At 45.8% G+C, this 21,651-nt stretch overlaps 1 protein-coding gene across 1 annotated transcript; it reads left to right on the top strand.

Moving 5' to 3' along the window:
• The first annotated feature begins 1,826 nt into the window (after window positions 1-1,826).
• Window positions 1,827-8,732, top strand: Rbp7 (retinol binding protein 7). The gene is made up of 4 exons (XM_042272471.2): window positions 1,827-1,955; window positions 3,518-3,696; window positions 4,123-4,224; window positions 8,498-8,732. Exons 1-4 carry the CDS (start codon window positions 1,883-1,885, stop codon window positions 8,546-8,548), a joined length of 405 nt encoding a protein of 134 aa, XP_042128405.1. The 5' UTR covers window positions 1,827-1,882; the 3' UTR covers window positions 8,549-8,732.
• Window positions 8,733-21,651: the final 12,919 nt, after the last annotated feature.

Below are 21,651 nucleotides of genomic sequence, written 5' to 3'. Positions count from 1 at the left end.
CTAAGACAGGTGGCAGGGCTGTGTGTGTGCAGCATGCTTGTGGAGGTCGGAAAACAACAGTGAATGCCAGTCCTCAGGCACTTCCCACCTTTTGTTTGGGATGTCCTCTGTCATTGGCCTGGAAACTCCCCTCATAGAACAGGCTATTGCTCACAAACCAAGCTCTTTACCTATGGAGCCCCTTCTTGGTCCTGAATCCACTTCATATATATATATATATATATATATATATATATATATATATATATATGTATGGTTTATTTTATATGTATGAGTGTTTGCTTACTTATATGTATGTGTACCACATAGGTGCCTGGTGTCCTCAGAGGCTGGAAGGCACAGCATCTGATCCCCTGGAACTGGAGTTATGGATGGTCTGGAGTTGCAGATGGTTGTGAACCTCCCTGTGGGTGCTAGGGACTGAACTTGAGTCCTCTGAAGAGCAGTAAGTGCTCTTAACTGTGGAGTCATCTCTCTACTGCCCCCCACCCCATTTTATTTTTCATCTTGTAAGACAGGGTCTCATACAGCCCAGGTTGGGTTGAAACTTATTATGTAGCTGAGGATAGCTTTAAACTCTTGTTTCTCCTGCCCTACCTCCAGAGTGCTGGGATTATGGAAATGAGCATGGTTGTACGTCTTGGAGACAGTGTATATGGATGCTGTCTGTGGCTGATATGTAGGTTATTCCACTCCTCCTCCTCTGGCCTCCTTTGCCTTTAGCAGTAGAGGCTAAATCCTGGGGACTACATCTCCCAGACTCCTTTGCCATTAGCAGTGGTAATTGACATATTGGGTAGGTGAGAAGTAAGTGGAACTGTGCTAAAGAAGTTTCTGCTGAGGGGATAATGATGTGTGCCATTTCCTAGTCTTTTCCACCTGGCTGAAAGGCAAGTCATGACAGTGAAGTCAAAACCAGAGGTAAAAGGTCACTAGGATCACAGAGACACCCATACTGTGTCACCTAAGGTGTCTAGTGGTCACAGAAATGATGGGTGAGAAGCTGGAATGTGGCTCAGTTGGCTTTTACCCATGAAGTTCTGGATTAAAGCCTAAGTACCATATAAACCAGGTGTGGTGTGCAGGTGTGGTGCGCAGGTGTGATACACATCTGTAATCCTGCAGAGGCAGCAGAATCATAAGCTCACAAGGCCATCTTTGGCCTTCATAGTGAGTTAGCAGCCCACCTGAATCCCTATCTCAAAAACAAGGCAGGTTCTAGACAGACAGCTTGGCCTTAAGAACACCAGCTGCTCTTTCAGAGGACCTGAATTTGGTACCCAGCATGCAGGGGGTGGGGTGGGTGAGGCTGCAGACTGCCTGTAATTCCATCTCTTGGGGATCTACCCTCTTCTGGCATCAGCACACACATGGTATACACCCACATAGACATATGCACATAAACAAAAATAAAAAATATTTGTTAAACTCGAGCAAGGTAAAAAAATTCTATTTATTGGGATGCCTGTGTGTTGCCTTGGGCTTATGCATGTTCTGTCATTTTTGGCCGACACAGTATTTAATGCCATGAGTCTGAAACCCTTCCTTTAGTCATTAACATCGAGGGAGAGGAATAAAGGGTGACCTGGGACACAGTCTGGGTTCGGAAGTGTCTAGAGTTAAACCACAGGAGGGAGTCCCAGGGGAAATAGGAGTTGCCAAGGTAGGATGTGACAGGAGCAAGGTTGGAACCAGAAGCGGGTGGGGAAGGAAGGGAGGAGGGAGAGCCAGCAGGGGCCTCCAGGGCTCCCTTCCCCCCAGCTTCGCTGTCCCGGCCTGCTGTCCCCCTCGGCCCCACCCTGGCCCCGGCCCCGCCCGCCCCACTGACAATATAGGGCAGCACTGGCTGTGACTTTCAGGCTTCGGCTGCCTACCCCCGACCATGCCTGCAGACCTCAGCGGCACCTGGAACCTTCTCAGCAGCGACAACTTCGAGGGCTACATGCTGGCCCTGGGTAGGACTCGAGGGTTGTGCCGCATAAGGGGACAACGGAGGGGAGGAAGGCTCTAGTGTCAGGTCTTGGGGTTGAGCGAAGGCAGCCTGTCCTGTCCTGTCTTGTCTGTTCCAGGTCCTCTGTCTCCCGTGGTTATGCTCTTGGCTGGTCAGTCCTGCTCTTGTCCCAGAGTTCCCGCACCCGTCTTAGCCCCTCTGTCCCTCCTGTCTCATCTGCCGGCCAGTAGTCCCTGCCCACCCCTCATTACCCTTCTGCATCCCTCAAATCTCAGGTGCGCTGGTATTCCTGTTTTTCCAATTCTGCGTGGGGACGGTCGGGACCAGCTTGGGTCTCCTGGGCAAGGCGGGGGCCGGGGCTCTGACCCAGGCCCACATGAGCTACAATCTCGGGAATTCAGTTCCCCCTCCAGAGCAGAGCCTGCTCCACGGGTAATGAAGACCACTGCGGACTCCTGCAAATGAGGGGGCAGAATCAGCCTGAGCTGCCCATGCCTGCAGCAGGAGAGCTGAGCCCGGACCCTAAACTCGGTGGCCACCAGTGGGGTGCATGGCTCCACGAGAGGGGGTCTGATCACTGTCCCTGCTTTCCAAGGTCTCACAAAACGTTGCTGCCCTGGCAGGCTGAGTCTGTTCGGCTTGCTCTGATTTTACAGATTTGGCGGGTATCAGCATCTACTATTACATGCACGGTACTCTTGTCTGTTTGGCAGGGCTTGTTCGAGGATTTATTTGATTGGGTTTTTATTTGTCTGTCTCACGTTGTAGGTCAAGCTGGCCTGGACCTCCCTATGTAGACAAGGCTAGTCTCAGACTCCAGGAAATCCTCCTGTCTCAGCTTCCCAAGTATAAGGATTACAGGCCTAAGGTGCCATACCTTGGTATACTTGCTACTTAAACTCTTCCTTTTGCCTTCAAGTAATAGAACAGACTCCAGCCCTTAGGAAAAGCAATTTTTAAAAAGTCCTCTTGAGATGGCTCAGTTAAGCGTACTCACTAGACGCTTTTCAGAGGACCTGGGTTTGTTCCCAGATGTCCTGTTACAGGGAATCTGACGCCCTTGTCTGGCCACTGTGGGCACTGCACACATCACACCTGGTGCACAGAAACGCAGGCAGGTATCCACACATACACATCAAATACATAGATAACATTTATAAAAATACTCTTGAGTCATAGAGTGTAGAGGCACACACCTTTAATCCCAGCACTTAGAAGGCAGAGGCAGGTGGATCTCTGTGAGTTCAAGGCCAGCCTGGTCTACAGAGTGAGTTTGAGGCCAGCCAAGGCTGTTACACAGAGAAACTCTGTCTCAAAAACCTACCAAAACAACAACAACAAAATCTTGAGCCAAGCATGATGGTGCACACCTGTAATCCAATCCTTGGAGATGGAGGCAAGAGAATCAGGAGTTGAATGTCACCTTCAACTCTACAAGTTCAAAGACAGCATAGGTTATGTAAGATCCTGTTTTAAAACAAATTGTCCTCTGACTTACACATACATACCCACACAAAAATGAAATAAATGTAAAGTATTAAAATAATAAGAACGATATCTTTCCAGGTATTGACTTTGCAACTCGTAAGGTCGCCAAGTTGCTGAAGCCACAGAAGGTGATTGAACAAAATGGGGATTCCTTTACCATCCACACGCACAGCAGCCTAAGGAACTATCTCGTTAAGTTCAAAGTTGGAGAAGAATTTGAGGAAGATAACAAAGGCCTGGATAACAGAAGATGCACAGTAAGAGTTAGGGTGTGGCTGGGTGGTAGGGCTCTTGCTTAGCATGCATGAGGCCCGGTGAGATTTCTATCACCCTAGAAAAAGAAAAGAAAAGAACCTAGGCTTGGGGCTGGAGAGAAGGCTCAGCAGTGAAGAGCACTGGCTGCTCTTGTAGAGAACCTGGGGTTCAATTCTCAGCACCCACAGGCTGCTCAGAACCATGTGTAACTCCAAGTCCAGGGACACCCTCTTCTGACCTCTGTGAGCACCAGGCATGCAATAGTACACATGCATATATGTAGGCAACACACACACACACAAAATTAAAAAATTTTAAATGTAACATAGGCTGTTAACTTCACAAGGTTAACTTGGCATGCATTCTACCTGGTGATTTTTAGGGATGCTGCCAGAGCAAAGCATTGTTTTCTCTCTTCTTTCATGCAGAGCTTGGTCACCTGGGAGAATGACAGACTCACTTGTGTACAGAAAGGGGAGAAGAAGAACAGAGGTTGGAGCCACTGGATTGAAGGGGGCCAGCTCCACCTGGTACGTACCACATTTTGTTCTTTAAAAAACATTTTTGGGCGGGGGAAGCTTAAATCTCTATTTCTTTATTTTTATTCCTCTGTGCGTATGTGTGTGTGTGTGTGTGTGTGTGTGTGTGTGTGTGTGTGTATGTGTGTGTACCTACATGTGTGTATTATGTGTACCACATGTATGCAGTATCTACAGAGACCAAAAGAGGGCACTGGATCCCCTTGGAACTGGAGCTACAGTGGTTGTGAGCTGCCCAGTGTTGGTGCAGGGAACTGCACCCTGGTCCTTTGCAAGAACACCAAGTACTCTCAACCACTCAGCCATTTTTCCATCCCCTTGTTCTTGTTTTTATTACATATTTTTTACTATTTTAAAAAATTGTCGGGCTGGAGAGATGGCTCAGAGGTTAAGAGCACTGACTGCTCTTCCAGAGGTCCTGAGTTCAATTCCCAGCAACCACATGGTGGCTCACAACCATCTGTAATGAGATCTGGCACCCTCCTCTGTATATATAATAAATAAGTTAAATAAAAAAAATTGTCATAACAGTATATTTTGAAAATATTTTTTTCTCTTTGCCTAAGTTCTCCCAAACTATCCCCATCTCCCTAACTACCTGATTTCATGTTCTTTCTCTGAAACCAAAATAAAACCCAAAAGAGAAAGAAAGAAGAAAGGAAGGAAGGAAGGAAGAAAGAAAGGGAGAAAGGAAGGAAGGAAGGAAGGAAGGAAGGAAGGAAGGAAGGAAGAAAGGGAGAAAGGAAGGAAGGAAGGAAGGAAGAAAGAAAGGGAGAAAGGAAGGAAGGAAGGAAGGAAGGAAGGAAGGAAGAAAGAAAGGGAGAAAGGAAGGAAGGAAGGAAGGAAGAAAGAAAGGGAGAAAGGAAAGGAAGGAAGGAAGGAAGGAAGGAAGGAAGGAAGGAAGGAAGGAAGACCAAACCATAACATCAAAAACATGGAGTCGGTTTTGCATTGATCCACTTCGCCTGAGCATGAGGTCTGCCCTGAGCGTGGTTAAGAATACCCAGTACCATTGGAGAAAATTGGTTTCCCCCTTTCCCAGAAGTTATCAATTGCAAATAGGTTCTTGGCTAGGGCCGAGACTTAGGCCTTTTTTCTCCCTGGTGGGATTTTATCTGGCTTGAGTTTATATAGGTCTCATGCATGCTGTCATGGTCTCTGTGAGTTCATATATGCATCAGCCCATTGTGTTTTTGGAGATGCTGTTTCCTTGGAGTTTCTGCCCTTCGGCATAGATCCTGAGCCTCAAGGGGTGTCTTAAGGCATCCCATTCAGTACTGAGGGCTCCAAGGTCTCTGTCTGCCCATTGTCCCACTGTGGGTCTCTTGTGTTAATTACCGTTTACTTCAAGAGGAAGTTGCTCAGATGAGGGTTGAGAAAGACACTGACATGAGTCCCAGATGAGTAGCCTTTGTTCTGATATTTCAAGCAATGATAGCAATATTAAAAGAAATATTTAAAAAAAGGAAACCAACATTTTTTAACTTTTGCAAGTTACCTTTGTAACTTCCTGCTTAGAATAGTCTGCTATTTTATTCAATATAAGAATATTTTCAGAGGACTGGAGAGATGGATCAGCGGTTAAGAGCACTGACTGTTCTTCCAGAGGTCCTGAGTTCAATTCCTAGCCACCACATGGTGGTGTACAATCATCTGTAATGGGATCTGGTGCCCTCTTCTGGCATGTAGGCAGAACACTGTATATATAATAGATAAAAAAAAAAAAAATGTTTAAGGAATATTTTCGGGGGGAGGGTGCTAGAGAGATGGCTTAGCAATTAGGGGCACTGGCTACTCCTCCAGAGGTCCTGAGTTCAATTCCCAGCACCACATGGTGGCTCCCAGCCATCTGTCCTGTCTGATGCCCTCTTCTGGCCTGCAGGCATAGATGCAAATAGAGCACTCAGATGCATAAATAAATAAATATTTTTTTAAAAAGAACATTTTCTGGGACTGGAACCATGGCTCTGTGGTTGAGAACACTGGTTGCTCTTCCAGAGGACCCTGGTTCAATTCCCAGCAGACACATAGTGGGTCACAACTGTCTACAACTCAATCCTAGGGGATCTAATCCCTCTTCTGCCCTCCTCAGGCTCTTCAGGTATGTGTGCACAGGCATCAATGCAGACAAGACACCCATGCACATAAAAATAGGAACATATGCTAGGTGCTGGTGGCAGATGCTTTTCATCCCAGCATTTGGGAGGCAGGAGCAGGTGGATCCCTGTAAGCTCAAGAATGTCTGGGTCTACAGAGCAAGTTCCAGCACAGCCAGAGCTACACAGAGAGATGCTGTCTTGAAAAACCAAAAAAAAAAAAAAAGGACATATATAATTTTTTAAAAGAACCTTTTACAGGCCTGGAGATGGCTCAGTGAAGAGCAGATGAGAAGGTAGTGACCTCCAGCACTCACATGGTGGCTCACAGCTTCCTCTAACTCCAGCTCTCGGGGATTCAACACCCTTTTCTGGCCTCTGAGTGTAACAGTACTCATGTGCATATACCCCCACACAGACACACATATACACAGATCTAAAAAATAAAAATAAATCTTAAAAAAAAAAGAATATTGTATAGCTTTCTAGATAGTTTTTATGTTGAATTCACCATGTAGTTTTATTTTTTACTTTATTTCTTTGGGGTTTTTGTTTTTGTTTTGTTGTTGTTTTATTTTGAGACAGGGTCTCTTTACAAAGTCCTGGCTATCCTGGAATTCACTATGTACACCAGACTGGCCTCAAACTCAGAGAGATCTGTCTGCCTCTGCCTCCTGAGCACTGGGATTAAAGGCATGTGACACCACTCTAGGCTGAATTTACCACGTATTTTTAAAATATATATATTAAGGTAGTGAACTGGCTGCTTCATGTTCCATCTGGCTGATGGACCAACATTTTAATAAAACACATCCTTCCGCCGGGTGTTGGTGGCTCACGCCTTTAATCCCAGCACTTGGGAGGCAGAGCCAGGCAGGTCTTTGTGAGTTCGAGGCCATCCTGGTCTACAGAGCAAGATCCAGGAAAGGCGCAAAGCTACACAGAGAAACTGTCTCAAAAAACAACAACAAAAACAAAAACACCACATCCTTGATTTAAGTATCTATTTTAGGGGCTGGAGGTGTAGCTTGACTGGTAGAGTGCTTGCTCAGAACGTGCAAAACCCTAAATTTGAGCCCACATCTGTAAGCTTAGCACTCGGGAGATGGCAGCAGGTGCATCAGAAGTTCAAGGTCATCTTCAGCTACACAGCAAGTTGGAGATTAAGTTGGACTATATGAAATCCCCGGAATAATAGAGATTCAGGGCTGAGTATGCTATTGATAAAACTCAAGCCGGGCGGTGGTGGCACATGCCTTTAATCCCAGCACTCGGGAGGCAGAAGCAACCAGATCTCTGTGAGTTCAAGGCCAGCCTAGTCTACAAAGCGAGTTCCAGGACAGCCAGGACTGTTACACAGAGGAACCCTGTCTCAAAAAACAAAACAAAACAAACAAACAAACAAAACAAAAAACAAAAAAAAAAAAACCTCAAGCCCATAGTGAGTCCTGTCCCCTCGAGAGACATGGCTCGGTCACTGCCTCTTGCTGCTTTGTGACCTTACTCCTCCTCACAGAGGGGGCGTTGATTTGTTTTACAACCAGAATTTCATGACTGCAGGTTACAGCCCAAACTAATCAATAGTTCTAAAACACAATCTAGAAGGTATAAAATTCTACTTTTAGAAAGTATAAAACTGGCCGGCGGTGGTGGCGCACGCCTTTAATCCCAGCACTCGGGAGGCAGAGCCAGGCGGATCTCTGTGAATTCGAGGCCAGCCTGGTCTGCAGAGTGAGTTCCAGGAAAGGCACAAAGCTACACAGAGAAACCCTGTCTCGAAAAAGAAAAAAAAAAAAAAGAAAGTATAAAACTGAACCATGTATGGTGGCCTTTAATCCCAGTGCTTGGGAGGCAGAGGCTAGCAGATCTTTGTGAGTTTGAAACCATCCTGGTCTACATAGTGAGTTCCAGGATAGCCAGGGCTGTGTAGAGAGACCTGTCTCAAGAAAAGTATAAAACTGTGCCTTTGTTTGTGGGTTTACACTAACTCCAGGAGGGACCGTCAGGATTAAATTGTTGACACCCATTTGGTGTCAGAGTGGGAGAAGAAAGGGCAGAGAAGACTCTGCATTTGGTGTGGGAAGGCAGAACCCCCAAACATTCGGTGTCAGACTTGCTGAGAATGTACACCAAGTTCTCTTTTCTTCTTTTCTCCCTCGCTATCACAGGAAATGTTCTGTGAAGGCCAGGTGTGCAAACAAACTTTCCAGAGAGCCTGATCCGGATCCAGCGACAGAGCCCTCTGGAGGCTACCGTTCAGTGCTGAATTGCCTTGCAGAAGGAAGGGGTGTTATCTGCCTTGCTTAGACGAAGGGCCTTGTGATTGGAAAGATGTCACCCAGCCTGGACTAGAAGCTGTGTGACTACAGGACAACTTCAGCTGCAATAAACCTGTCCAAGCAATGCTGGTGGTTTTTCCTTCCGAATTGAACAATCTCTCTCTGTTCTGGAACTCATTATTTAGACCAGGTTAGCCTTGAACTCACATAGCCTACCTCTGCCTCCTGAGTGCTTGGTTTGAAGGCGTATGCTACCAGGCCAAGCCCAAGGAACGGGACATAATTCCTGAGAGAAAGGTTAACGAAATGGCTTCGGAAGATGTGCAGGTGGCGGCACTGGCAAGGTGTGGGGTAGTAGACGTGGCCTTTATGCAGGTGCCAACAGGAAGCATTTTAGGTGAAATGCCAGAGGGGAGTGTAACAAGTTTTTTTGTTTTGTTTTGTTTTTGTTTTTTTGGGGTTTTTTTTTTTTTGGTTTTTTTTTTTTTTTTTTTTTTTTTTTGGTTTTTCGAGACAGGGTTTCTCTGTGTAGCTTTGCGCCTTTTCCTGGAACTCACTTTGTAGCCCAGGCTGGCCTCGAACTCACAGAGATCCGCCTGGCTCTGCCTCCCGAGTGCTGGGATTAAAGGTGTGCGCCACACCGCCCAGCTTTGTTTTTGTTTTTACTGCCAGCTCCCAAATAATGAAATACGGAAACTTTTATTAAGTATAAAAGCTTGGCCTTAGCTTAGGCTTGTTCCCAACTAGCTCTAAAAACTTAAATTAATCTGGGCAGTAGTGGTACCTGCCTGTAATCCTAGCACTTGGGAGGCAGATCTCTGTGATTTGGGGGCCAGCCTACTCTACAAAGCAAGTTCCAGAACAGCCAGAGCTGTTACACAGAGAAACCCTGTTTTGAAAAACCAAAAAACAAACAAACAAAAAACCCACTTAAATGAGCCTAACCCATTTATATTAATCTATGCCCTACCAAATGGCTGTTACCTCTCCTCAGTACAGCATGGCCTACTTCCTCCGAGTCTCTCTGCTGAATCCTGTGCCCTTCAGATTCTTCCCAGAGTTCCTCTCTGTCTGGAATTCCCACCTATCCTCTCCTTCCTAACTATTAGCCATTCAGCTCTTTATTAATTCAATCAGGAGGTGCCTTAGTCAGGCGAGGTGAAACAGAGGTGCATCTTCACACAGTACCAAAAGGTCAGAAAGATTATCCCACAGCAGGAGAGTTCAAGGGGTTGTTTTTCTATGGTGTTTCATGCAGCCTTGAATTGTAATCCTTCAGCCTCAGTCTCCTGGGTGCTGGGAGTACAGGCAGGCTACTTCCCATCTGGCACACCTGCACATGCAGCCTGGGATGACGCTTGAAGGACTGCGAAGTTAACAGAGCACAGGGTATATGTGGATAGGGTGAGAAGAAACCGAAACAACAAGGGAGGTCATCAAAGACAAACCCTGAATGACAAATTCTAAAAGTCAGGGTTTGGGTGGCTGGAGAGATGGCTAAGCGCGTGACTGCTCTTCCAGGGGACCCGGATTTAATTCCCACTACCCACATGGCAGCTAACAACTCTCTGTAACTCCCGTTCCAGGGTGTCCTATACCTTTTTCTGTCCTCTGTGGGCACCAGCATGCATGTGGTACATAGATGTACATGCAGGCAAAATTCCCATACATATACATGAAAATCTGGGGTCAGCAAGATTGCTGAGTGGGTAAAGGCTCTTGTTCTCAAGCCTGACAATATAAACTCAATCCCCAAATGGTGGAAGGAGAGAACTGACCCCTACAAGTTGTTCTGTGACCTCCACATGTGTATCATGGCATGCATGTACACACACACACACACACACACACACACACACACACATGCACATGCAAACGTGCTCACTCACACACACACACACACACACACACACATGCACATGCAAACGTGCTCACACACACACACACACACACACACACACACACGCACATGCAAACGTGCTCACACACACACCACCACCACACACCCTCTCCTTGGTGGGCTGTAACCTGGAATTGTGAGTCAGCACAAACCCTTCCTTCTTTATCTTGCTATCCTCAGGGTATTTTGTCACAGTAATAGAAGGGTAACCGAGGCAGTAGGGGACCTGCATGATCGGAGTGGAGATAGGGTTGGTGGTGGGGCAGGCACACAGAGATGCAGATAACAAAGTTCCGGCAGAAAACCCTGTTTGGGAAAGTCCCAGATCAGCAAGGAAGGACTGAAGTCTGAGGAAAGCTGCCATTTTAGATGCAGAATCCGCAGCCCAGGGTAACTGGTGAGTAATGCTGGATGGAAGGTGAGGACTGTGGGAACTTTCCAGACGCTGAAGGAGGAGGGGGGAATTCCAAAGGGTTGAAGGGAAAGTGATGAGGGATGAAAGCCAGGCTGCAGCTTAGTGAGGGGGCGGGGAGCTGCACAGCTGCGCAGTAGACAGAGGGCTGCAGGGAGATGTGCATGAGTTCTCAAGCCCATGGACTCCCAGACAGATGGGCACACCATTCTGGAGCCTGGCTGAGTCCTAGCATCAGAGTCTCAACACAATTAAGTTCCCTGTCATGGTGGCCAACATAAAGACAGTGTACACACAGTAGTTAAGGATAGTTTATGGACATTTTAACTTTTTTTGTTTTTTTTCCCAGACAGGGTTTCTCTGTGTAACAGCCCTGGCTGTCCTGAAACTCACATTGGAGACCAGGCTGACTTCAAATTCACAGAGATCCACCTGTCTCTGTCACTCGAGTACTGGGATTAAAGGCATGCACCACCACTCCCGGCGGTATTTTAACATTTTATTTGAAAATATATAAAAGATCGGGAGGCAGAGACAGGTGGATCTCTGAGAGTTCGAGGACAGCCTGGTCTACAGAGCGAGTTCCAGGATAGGCTCCAAAGCTACAGAAAAACTTTGTCTCGGAAAAAAAAGAAAGAAAGGAAGGAAGGAAGGAAGGAAGGAAGGAAGGAAGGAAGGAAGGAAGGAAGGAAGGAAGGAAGAAAAATATATGAAAGAAACATTATGTTGGCCACTTCACAGAAAATGGTAATTGTGCTGAAACTCGAGAAACAGGTTTAAACCAGGGACTCTTTTTGTCCCACATCAGGATGATTTTCCCGTCTTTCTATCCTGCCTCAGTGGGACTCAGTGAAGATTTAGGGAAACAGCAGACAGATTAGAACCATGGGACTCAAGCGTCTGAGGCCTCAGCCCCCGCGGCTTATGCTTGGAAATATCCGAATTCCTTCAGGAGCCAAAGGAAGGACTTCCGTGGAGGCAGTGATGTGATAGCTGTGTCAGGCTGTGGATGCAACTTCCCTCCCATGGCTTTTCTTCCTTCCGTGCAAGCTGGCGCCAGCTGTCGCGGCTGGTAGGGCTCAGACTGGAGCCAGCGGCCACAGCGAGTTTCAACCCGAAGCGTCCACCAGGGGGACTTCGGTGTGCAGGGCTGAGAAGGGCTGCCACGTGTCCGGGTGAGGACTGCGGGAAGCCGCGGGGCACCGCCGAGACTCGGTCATTCCCCAAAGAGGGGGTGCGCTGTCTGTGGGCCGCGTGCGAAGCCGCAATGACACCGAGAAAAGGCAGCTTTTATGGAATAAAAGAAGCAGCTTCTCGATACGCCGCTTCTGCAAGGTATCTGAACCCACCCAGCTCTCCTGGGAGGATCAAGAATTCCAGCTTGCAGCCTGGACTCCAAAGGGGTTGGAGAACAATGGGAAGTCTGTGGTTAGGGAGGTGACCTGCAATTCTCCACGGGGACACCCGAGGGGAAGCAGAGAGGGCACTTGGTCCTTGGTTTTAGTTAAAATTTATTTATTCCAGCCCCAGTAGGGATATATAGACCCTGTCTAAAAAAAAAACGATAAATAAAAGCAAGCAAATAAAAACAATTTAAAAAAAAGCTTTAGTTCACACACGCACTTGCGCACATTCGCACACATATATCCTTTTTGCAGCGAGGGCTTGAAGACAAGGTCTCATTTTGTAGCTCTGGCTAACTTGGAACTCACTGTAGACCAAGCTGGCTTTAAACACTCAGAGATTCACTTGCCTTTGCCTCCCTACTGCTGGTATTAAAGATACCCATAGCGCCACCACAAGCGGTGGCGCACGCCTTTAATCCCAGCCTTCAGGAGGCAGAGCCTGGCGGATCTCTGTGAGTTCGAGGCCAGTCTGGGTTACTAAGTGAGTTCCAGGAAAGGCGCAAAGCTACACAGAGAAACCTTCCCTGTCTCAAAAAACAACAACAACAACAACAAAAAAAAAACAACGATATACCCATAGTGCATGCCTTTAATCATAGCACTTGGGAGGCAGAGGCCAGCCTGGTCTACAGAGCTAGTTTCAGGACAGGCTCCAAAGTCACACACAGAAACCCTGTCTCAAAAACAAAAAAAACAAAACAAAAAAAAAAAAAAAAGTGGCACCATGCTCAGTTGTTTTTTGCTTTTGTTTGTTTGTTTGTTTTTAATTGTGGTAAAAATACATCTATCAGGGTCAGGAAGATGGCTCAGCACACAAAGTCACTTGCCACTAAGCCTAACAACTTGAGTGTGACATCTGGAATCCACATGTTAGAAGGAGAGAAATGAGTTCTGAAGGTTGTCCTCTGACCTCCACATCTGTGTTAGGACATGCATACAAATAATAAATAGATAAGTGTAAAAAAACACATAGGGTCAAGTAAGGCTTAGAGATATAATGCCAACGTGGAAATGTGCTATCTCCATGGTAGCACACTGGGCTAGCATGCAGAGGCCCTGGGTTCAAGCAAGCATTGCAGACAACAAAAAGCACATAAAACTGACCATGTTGGCCACTTTAAACAATACAAATGGGCAGCATTAAGAACATTCATACTGGCCAGGCAGTGGTGGTACATACTTTTAATCCCAGCACCCAGGGAGGCAGAGGCAAGTGGATCTCTGAGTTTGAGGCCAGCCTGGTCTACAGAGTGAGTTCCAGGATAGCCAGGGCTACACAGAGAAATGCTGTCTTGAAAAACCAAACCAAACTAAACCAAACAAACAAACTAAAAAGCAAAAACATTCATATTGCTGAGTATAGTGTGCATTCCTTTAATCCCAGCACTCAGGAGGCAGAGTCAGGTGGATCTCTGAGTTTGAGACCAACCTAGTCTACATAGTGAGTTCCACAGACAGCCAGAGGTACATAGTGAGACCTTGTCTCAAAATAAATAAATGTGTGGCAGCTCACATCTTTCATCCCAGCTCTGGAACTACAGAGTGAGTTCCAGGATAACCAGAGCTACACAGAGAAACCCTGTCTCAAAAAATAAACAGACAGACAAACAAAAAACAAAATTCCCCCAAACAAACCCTAAAATTAAAAAAAAAAGCCACGAGGTAGTGGAACACACCTTTAATCTGGGCATTCAAGCAGAGGCAGGTGGATCTCTGTGAGTTTCAGGACAGGCTCCAAAGCTGCACAGAGAAACTCTGTCTCAAAAAACCAATAAATAAATAAATAAGCATTCATACTGTCAGGTTTGGAGACACATATGTAATCTCAGACAATCAGAGGAAGGGAGTACAGGAGTTCTAGGTCTAGCAGAGAATCCAAGGCCAGTCTAGGCTACATAAGACCCTGTCTCAAGCATGCAAATAAAAAAACAAAACAACAGGATTTCCCACTGCTGTGCAACCACCATCAGCTGAAGAACCCTTTCCTTACCCCACATGGATGCTCTATCCTCAATGAACACTTATTCTCTAGACCTCCACCATTTACTATCTGTCTTTAAGAATGTCACCACTCGCCGGGCAGTGGTGGCGCACGCCTTTAATCCCAGCACTCGGGAGGCAGAGCCAGGTGGATCTCTGTGAGTTCGAGGCCAGCCTGGGCTACCAAGTGAGCTCCAGGAAAGGCGCAAAGCTACACAGAGAAACCCTGTCTCGGAAAACCAAAAAAAAAAAAAAAAAAAAGAATGTCACCACTCTAGAGACCTTGAATAAGGGAGAGATTGCAATATTTGTACTTTCAGGTGTGGCATGGTGTGTGTGTGTGTGTGTGTGTGTGTGTGTGTGTGTGTGTGTGTGTAGATCAAAGGCCAAAGTTGGGTGTTGTAGCTGGAGATTTCTCCAGTCCTGCCGGGGCCCGCAGCCACTCAGACCCAAGCAAACAAGCAAACACACAGAGACTTATATTACTTATAAACTGTATGGCCATGGCAGGCTTCTTGCTAGCTAGTTCTTATATCTTAAACTAACCCAATTTCTATTAATCTATAAGTTGCCACATGGCTTGTAGCTTAACAGTACTTTACATCATACTTCTCATGGCAGTGGTGGCTGGCAGTGTCTCCTGACTCAGCCTTCCACTCCCAGCATTCTCCTCTCTCTTGTCCTGCCTGGCTACTGGCGTTTTATTTATCAATCAACTACAGCGTTTTATTTATCAATCAATCAGAGCAACACATTCATAGCACACAGAAAGACATCCCCAGCAGGGTGTCTTCTTCAGTCACTTTCCACTTTTGTTTTTTGAGACAGGGTCTCTCACTGAGCCTGGAGCTTGCTCACTTACCTTGACTGGCTGGCCAGTGAGCTCCAGGGAGAGGGGGCAGCCAGTCCAACACCCTCCTGAACACCTATTGCTAGGATTACAGGCATACGCAGGTATGAACCACAACACTTGGCTTTTATGTAGATGCTTGGGATCTGAACCCTGGTTCTCATGCTTTCACAGAGGCCACTCCCCAGCCCTGATGTCTCAGTTATTTCACATACTAGTAATCTTTAAAGTCCATCCATGATGGAGAGTGAGTCAGAATTCCCTTTCCTTTTTTTGGTTTTTTCGAGACAGGGTTTCTCTGTGTAGCTTTGCGCCTTTCCTGGAACTCACTTGGTAGCCCAGGCTGGCCTTGAACTCACAGAGATCCGCCTGGCTCTGCCTCCCGAGTGCTGGGATTAAAGGCGTGCGCCGCCGCCGCCGCCGCCGCCGCCGCCGCCGCCGCCGCCGCCGCCGCCGCCGCCGCCGCCGCCGCCGCCGCCGCCGCCGCCGCCGCCGCCGCCGCCGCCGCCGCCGCCACCCGGCTAGAATTCCCTTTCTTTTTAAGGCTGAATTAAAGATTTTGTTTTTATTAATGTGTATCTGTGTGTGTCAGTGTATGTGTATAAGAAGATCTCTTGGAGCCGGGCGCTGGGTGATGGTGGTGCACGCCTTTAATCCCAGCACTTGGGAGGCAGAGCCAGGTGGATCTCTGTGAGTTCGAGGCCAGCCTGGTCTACAGAGTGAGTTCCAGGACAGACTCTAAAGCTGTCCTGGAACTCACAAAGAAACCCTGTGTCGAAAGCAAACAAACAAACAAAAGAAGATCTCCTGGAGCTGGAGTTACAGGTGGGTGTGAACCACCCAGTGTGGGTGTTTAGAACTGAACTCTGAGGTGGTGGTGATACACACCTTTAATCCCAGCACTCAGGAGGCAGAGGCATGAGGAACTCTGTGAGTTCAAGGCCAGCCTGGTCTACAAAGAGAGTTCCAGGACAGGGAGGCTACACATCTCACAAATCACCCCCTCAAAAAAGGAAAGTAGAAAGAGAGAGAAAAAACTGAATTCTGATTCTCTGCCAGAGCAGCGTATGCTCTTTTATTATTTTTAAAGATTTATTTTTATTACTTTAAATTATGTACTTGGGGATGGTATATGCATCAAGTACAGTTGCTGGTAGAGTCAAGAGGCATGGGATTCCACTGGAGTTGGAGATACAAGCAGTTGCGCGCTGCTGACATGGGTCCTGTGCTTGAGCTAGGGTGTGCTCTTAACTGTTGAGCCATCTCTCCAGCTCCTAAGGCTAGACCACGCTTTGCTTGCCCTTTCTTCCACTGCTTTCTGGCTCATTGTGTAAACAGTGCTGCTATAAGGCACAGGTGTTAAAATATCCCACCTGTAATCCCAGCCCTTGGTTGGCTGAAGCAGAAAGATGCCACAGCCTGGGCTACATAGTGAGTTTCAGGCCTGCCCAGTGGGACATTATGAGACTCAAAAACAAACAAAACAGTGTAAAAAAATCCTTTTTGAATCCCTGCCCCAATCCTTTTGGCTGGGAAGTGGAATTCCCGGGTTGTGTGGTAATTCTGTGGAGGAACGGCCAAAGTGCTCCTCGCTGATGTCACTAGTTGACCTTCTCAGAAACGGGGCAAGGATTAGTTTTTCTTCCCATGTTGGCCAACAACTGTCAATCTCTGTCTTTTGACAGTACCCATCCCTGTGAGTGTTCTTTTAAAAAAAGGTAAAATCTACACAGCATAAAAATGACCATTTAAGGACTAGAGAAGCAGCTTGATGGTAGGTCCCTTGCCTAGTGTGTGTGAAGCCCTGGCTAGCCTCGGCTACAGAGTGAGTTCCAGGACAGTCTCCAAAACTACACAGAGAAACAAAAGGCAAACAAAAAAATCAGGCACCAGCATCCCTGCCCTACTTATTTTTTTTAATATATATTTTTACTATATAACCAAACTCACGTCCTTAAACTATGCCTTCAAACTCAAGATCATACAGGCACGATGGTGTACTCCTTTAATGCCAGTACTCCAAAGACAGAGGCAGAGGCAGGCAGATCCCTGAGTTCAAGGCCAGCTTGGTCTACAGAGGGAGTTCCAGGACAGCCAGAGCTACACAATGAAATCTTGTCTCCAAAAATCAAAACCCAACCGACGTAACCAACAGACCTCTCAAGAGCTCTCTGCGTCTGTCTCTGGAGTGCTGGCATGGGCTTCAAGAATTTTCCATTCCTCCAAATGGGAGCTTCATGCCCAATGGGATTCCGCAGAGCTCCTGCCAACCCCGACCTGCTGTGTGTCTCTACGGATTTGCCTATTCTGGCTTCTCATATAAATCATATCATATAATAAATATGTGCTTTCTTCCACCAAGGCTAACATCTTCAAGGTCTGTCTGTGATATAGCATGCATCAACCCTTTCTTCCCCTTTACATCTGAGTGATATTCCATTTTCCAGCTAGGCCATGAATGACTGGTCCACCATCTGTCCATGGCTGTTTAATGATTTCCACATTTCAGTTGTTGGGAACAGTGCTGTGATGAGCATTCATGTATTAAATTCTGCTTGCATATCTGATTTCAGTTATTTGGGATATCTGCCAAAAAGTTAAATCTCTGGGTAACATAATAACTCTCTGTGTAACTTGTTGAAGGGTTGTTAGCCTGTTTCCCACAATACTCACACCATTTACATTCCCCAAAGCAGTTTATACACTTTATATTTTCTTTTTAAAATTTTTCTTTATCATCATCATCATCATCATCATCATCATGTGTATGGAGGTCAAAACACAACTCAGTGAAGGCATGTCCTTACTTCCACCTTTATATGGGTTTTGGGGATTGAACTCAGGTGGCTAAGCTTACATGGCAAGTGCCTTTACCCACTGAGCCATCCTGCCAGCCCCGTGGTTCCTATTTTCTACATTAGAGGTATTTCCTCTTTGTGTGTGTGTCTATAAAGTCTGCATGGATGCAAATCAAACCCAAGACCTCATGTATAACAGACAAATGTGCACCACTTAGCTACACTTCAGTCTGCAGAGGGACAAAGGGGAAAGGCAGGCTGCAGATAGAAACAGAGGGGTATAGATTTAGTTTTTTGTGCATTTTGGGACAGGGTTTCTCTGTGTAGCCCTGGCTGTCCTGGAACTTGTTCAGTAGATCAGGCTGGATTAAAAGTTTGCATCATCATGCCTAGTTTACTTTTTTTTTTTTTAACTAGGTATTTTCATGGACTGGAGAGATGACTCAGTGGTTAAGAACACCGTCTGCTGTTCCAGAGGACCTGGGTTCAATTTTCAATACCCATATGGTGACTCACAGCCACCTGTAATTCCAGTTTCAGGTCTGACGGGTTCTTCTGCCTCCTCAGGCACCAGGCATGAATGTTGTGCACAGACACACATGCAGACAAAGCACTCAAACACATAATGACTACAAATTTTCATTTTCATTTTTGTGTATGTGTCCACAAACTCTCGTGCACGTGTGTGCAAGTGCATGTGAGAGAGCCACATGTGAGTACCCATGGAGGTCAGAAGAGAGTGTCAGATCCCCTGAAGCTGTATTCACAGGCAGTTAGGGGCCATCAGACATGGATGATGGAAGAGAATTTGGGTCCTCTGCAAGAGCAGTACATGTTGTTGTTTTTGTTTTTGTTTATTTGGTTTTTTTTTTTTTCTGAGCCAGGGTTTCTCTGTGCATCTCTGGCTGTCCTGGAACTCACTTTGTAGACCAGGCTGACCCCAGAGTGCTGGAATTAAAGGTGTGAGCATGTTCTTAACTACTGAGCAATCTTTCCAGCCTTGTCTTTTTTTTTTTTGTTTGTTTCTGAGACAAGGTCTCAGAATAGCATTGGCTGCCCTTGAACTTGCAATGTAGTCAGAGTTCCTTGATCCTCCTTCCTCTGCCTCTTGAGTACTGGAACTACAGACCTGTACTACCCAGCCTCCTTTGTGTGGCCTGGAATTGTGTGAAAGACAAGGACTCTGCCAATTCAGCTACATTCCCCAGCCTCATGAACCTATTTTATCAGAATTGCTTAGGTTGAATTCAATTCTGCATTTATTTGTAGAGGTTCACCATGAATCATTATTAAGTCCCTAGAATATGAAAGAAGAGACATAAAAAGAACGATGAAAACAATATATATTATTCTGATACTGAAAAAGAAATTTTTTAGGTCACACCAAAGTAATAATTTATTATGAATAGGCATAATGAATAAATTCTTAAAACTATCTCATAATTTAAGTAATAAAAGAGTGTGGTTAATTTATATACAATATTGGCATTGATGAGCTGGTATAATCACAACACACCATGGTGACAGCAAGGTCAAATTGGTTGATGCATATATTGATTAGAATATTACCATTAATCAGAGTATAATCCAGCACTTGGGGGGGGGAGGTCAGAAATTCAAGGTCATCCTCAGCTATTTAATGAGTTCCAGACCAGCCAAGACTACAAAGTGAGACTCTGTTAAAAAGAAAAGACATCCCCACTAATAAACATAGTGGTACACACCTGTGATCCCAGAGGTAGAGGCAGGAGGATCAGGAGTTCAAGTTCATCCTTGACTAAATAAGGAGTCTGAGAACAGAGGTCTGGGTAATGTGTGACCCTAACTAAATATATATTGATAAAAATCCCTTGCGCTGCTGGGCTAGAACTCAACAGTAAAGTGCTTGCCAAGCATTTGGGAGGCCTTGGGTTTGAGTCTCATCACTGCAAAATAAGAACAAAAAACTAAGAATCATTGCTTACAAAGTCATAGGAAAGGGGCCAGGGGGATGGCTCAGTGGGTAAATGTGCTTGTCATCCTGTCTCACAACCTGAGTTTAATGCTCAGAACCTACAGTATGGAAAGAAAGCAATGACCCCAGAAAGTAGTCCCCTGACCTCCACACACATGCTATGGCATGCATACTCCCACACATACACACTCACACACAAAATAAATGGAAAACATTTTATTTTTTAAATACTTTTTAATATTTATTTTATTTTTATGTGCATTGATGTTTTGCCTGCATGTATGTCTGTGTAAGGGTGTCAGATCTTGGAGTTATAGACAGTTGTGAGCTGCCATGTGGTGTTGGGAATTGAACCCGGGGCCTCTGGAAGAGCTACCAGTGTTCTTAACCGCTGAGCCATCTCTCCAGTCCTGTAAAAACATTTTAAGTTACAGGAAGATTTTTCTTTTGTGGAAGGAGATAGAGATTTCTCTCATGGCTCTGTGAAGTCCTTATTTGTAAGGAGATAGAGAGCTGGTGATGGTGACACTAGAGCCAATGGACTCGGTCCTGTCAGTCAGGATGGAGACCTGCGCTCTGGTGCAGAAGTCTGTTAGAGGGGCCACTGCGTGTCCCCCAGCATGATTGAGCTTTTCCTTATTCTGTTCTAGCCACATAACTGAAGCAGGGTTGACTCCACTGACAGAACACTCTGATGTTAAATTTTTAGCATAATATGTTAATGGAAGAATTTTGGAGCAAGAGATAGAATTAGCTCTTTTGACTATAAAATAAAAGCAGGATCAAAATGTTCCCATTTTTAAGGGAGTAAAAAATTAATTCCCATACAAGTGGTGGTGGTGCATGCCTTTAATCCCAGCACTTGGGAGGCAGAGGCAGGTGGATCTCTGTGAGTTCGAGGCCAGCCTGGTCTACAAAGCGAGATTTAGAACAGGTACCAAAACAACACGGAGAAACCTGTCTCAAAATAACAAAAATCAAACAAAAAAAAAGCCAACCTCCTAAGAGTGCCACTCCCTATTACATTCAAACCACACTTGGCTGCAGCTTGATCTCCTAATGATAGGCACGTGTGGTTGCTAAACCCAGGAAATAAGCCAGTGCTGCTGACTCAAGCAAGCCCTGATCCATTCTTCTACTTGGAAACCACTCATCATACTCATCATACAGCATTATGGGCAAAGCCCTGTACAGAACACAGAGGTGAGCTGGTCAGTTAAGGCATACTAGTCTTAATTGTGACATATAGACAGACAAGGGGGAAAAACAGAGCTAGAATACATGCTAGTTACATGTCCAAAAAGGTTTCAGAGAAAGCATGAGCAGTATCCAGAGGAAGTTTTTTTTTTCTTTCTTTCCTTCTTTTTTTCTTTCTTTCTTTCTTTCTTTCTTTCTTTCTTTCTTTCTTTCTTTCTTTCTTTCTTTCTTTCTTTCTTTCTTCCTTCCTTCCTTTCTTTCTTTCTTTCCTTCTTTCTTTCCTTCCTAGGGAAGTGAATCAGTAGCTGATCCCCAACCCCGTGCAATCCTGGTGGACAGCTCAGCAGGTAAAGGTACCTGCCAGCAAGCCTGTTGACCTGAGTGCAGTCCCTGAAACCCACAGAGTGGAAGGAAAGAACCGATTTCTATAAGTTGTTGTCTGACTACTTTAATCTAAAACCTAAAAACTAAGAAGGGATAAACCAGGCAAGGGCCAGGAGAAGAGTCTTGCAGACAAAGGAGACACCAGTGTCAGGCCTCCAGGAG

Source organism: Peromyscus maniculatus, chromosome 2 (assembly GCF_049852395.1).
Source record: "Peromyscus maniculatus bairdii isolate BWxNUB_F1_BW_parent chromosome 2, HU_Pman_BW_mat_3.1, whole genome shotgun sequence".
Lineage (NCBI taxonomy): Eukaryota > Metazoa > Chordata > Mammalia > Rodentia > Cricetidae > Peromyscus > Peromyscus maniculatus.
The sequence above is the reverse complement of the archived record's forward strand: the minus strand, read 5'-3'. Positions and strand labels throughout refer to the sequence as shown.

Coding starts and splice junctions, on each gene's coding strand:
- Rbp7 (XM_042272471.2), top strand. CDS start 1,883: ATGCCTGCAGACCTCAGCGGCACCTGGAACCTTCTCAGCAGCGACAAC. Junction 1,956..3,517: donor GGGCTACATGCTGGCCCTGG/GTAGGACTCGAG, acceptor ATATCTTTCCAG/GTATTGACTTTGCAACTCGT. Junction 3,697..4,122: donor TGGATAACAGAAGATGCACA/GTAAGAGTTAGG, acceptor TCTTTCATGCAG/AGCTTGGTCACCTGGGAGAA.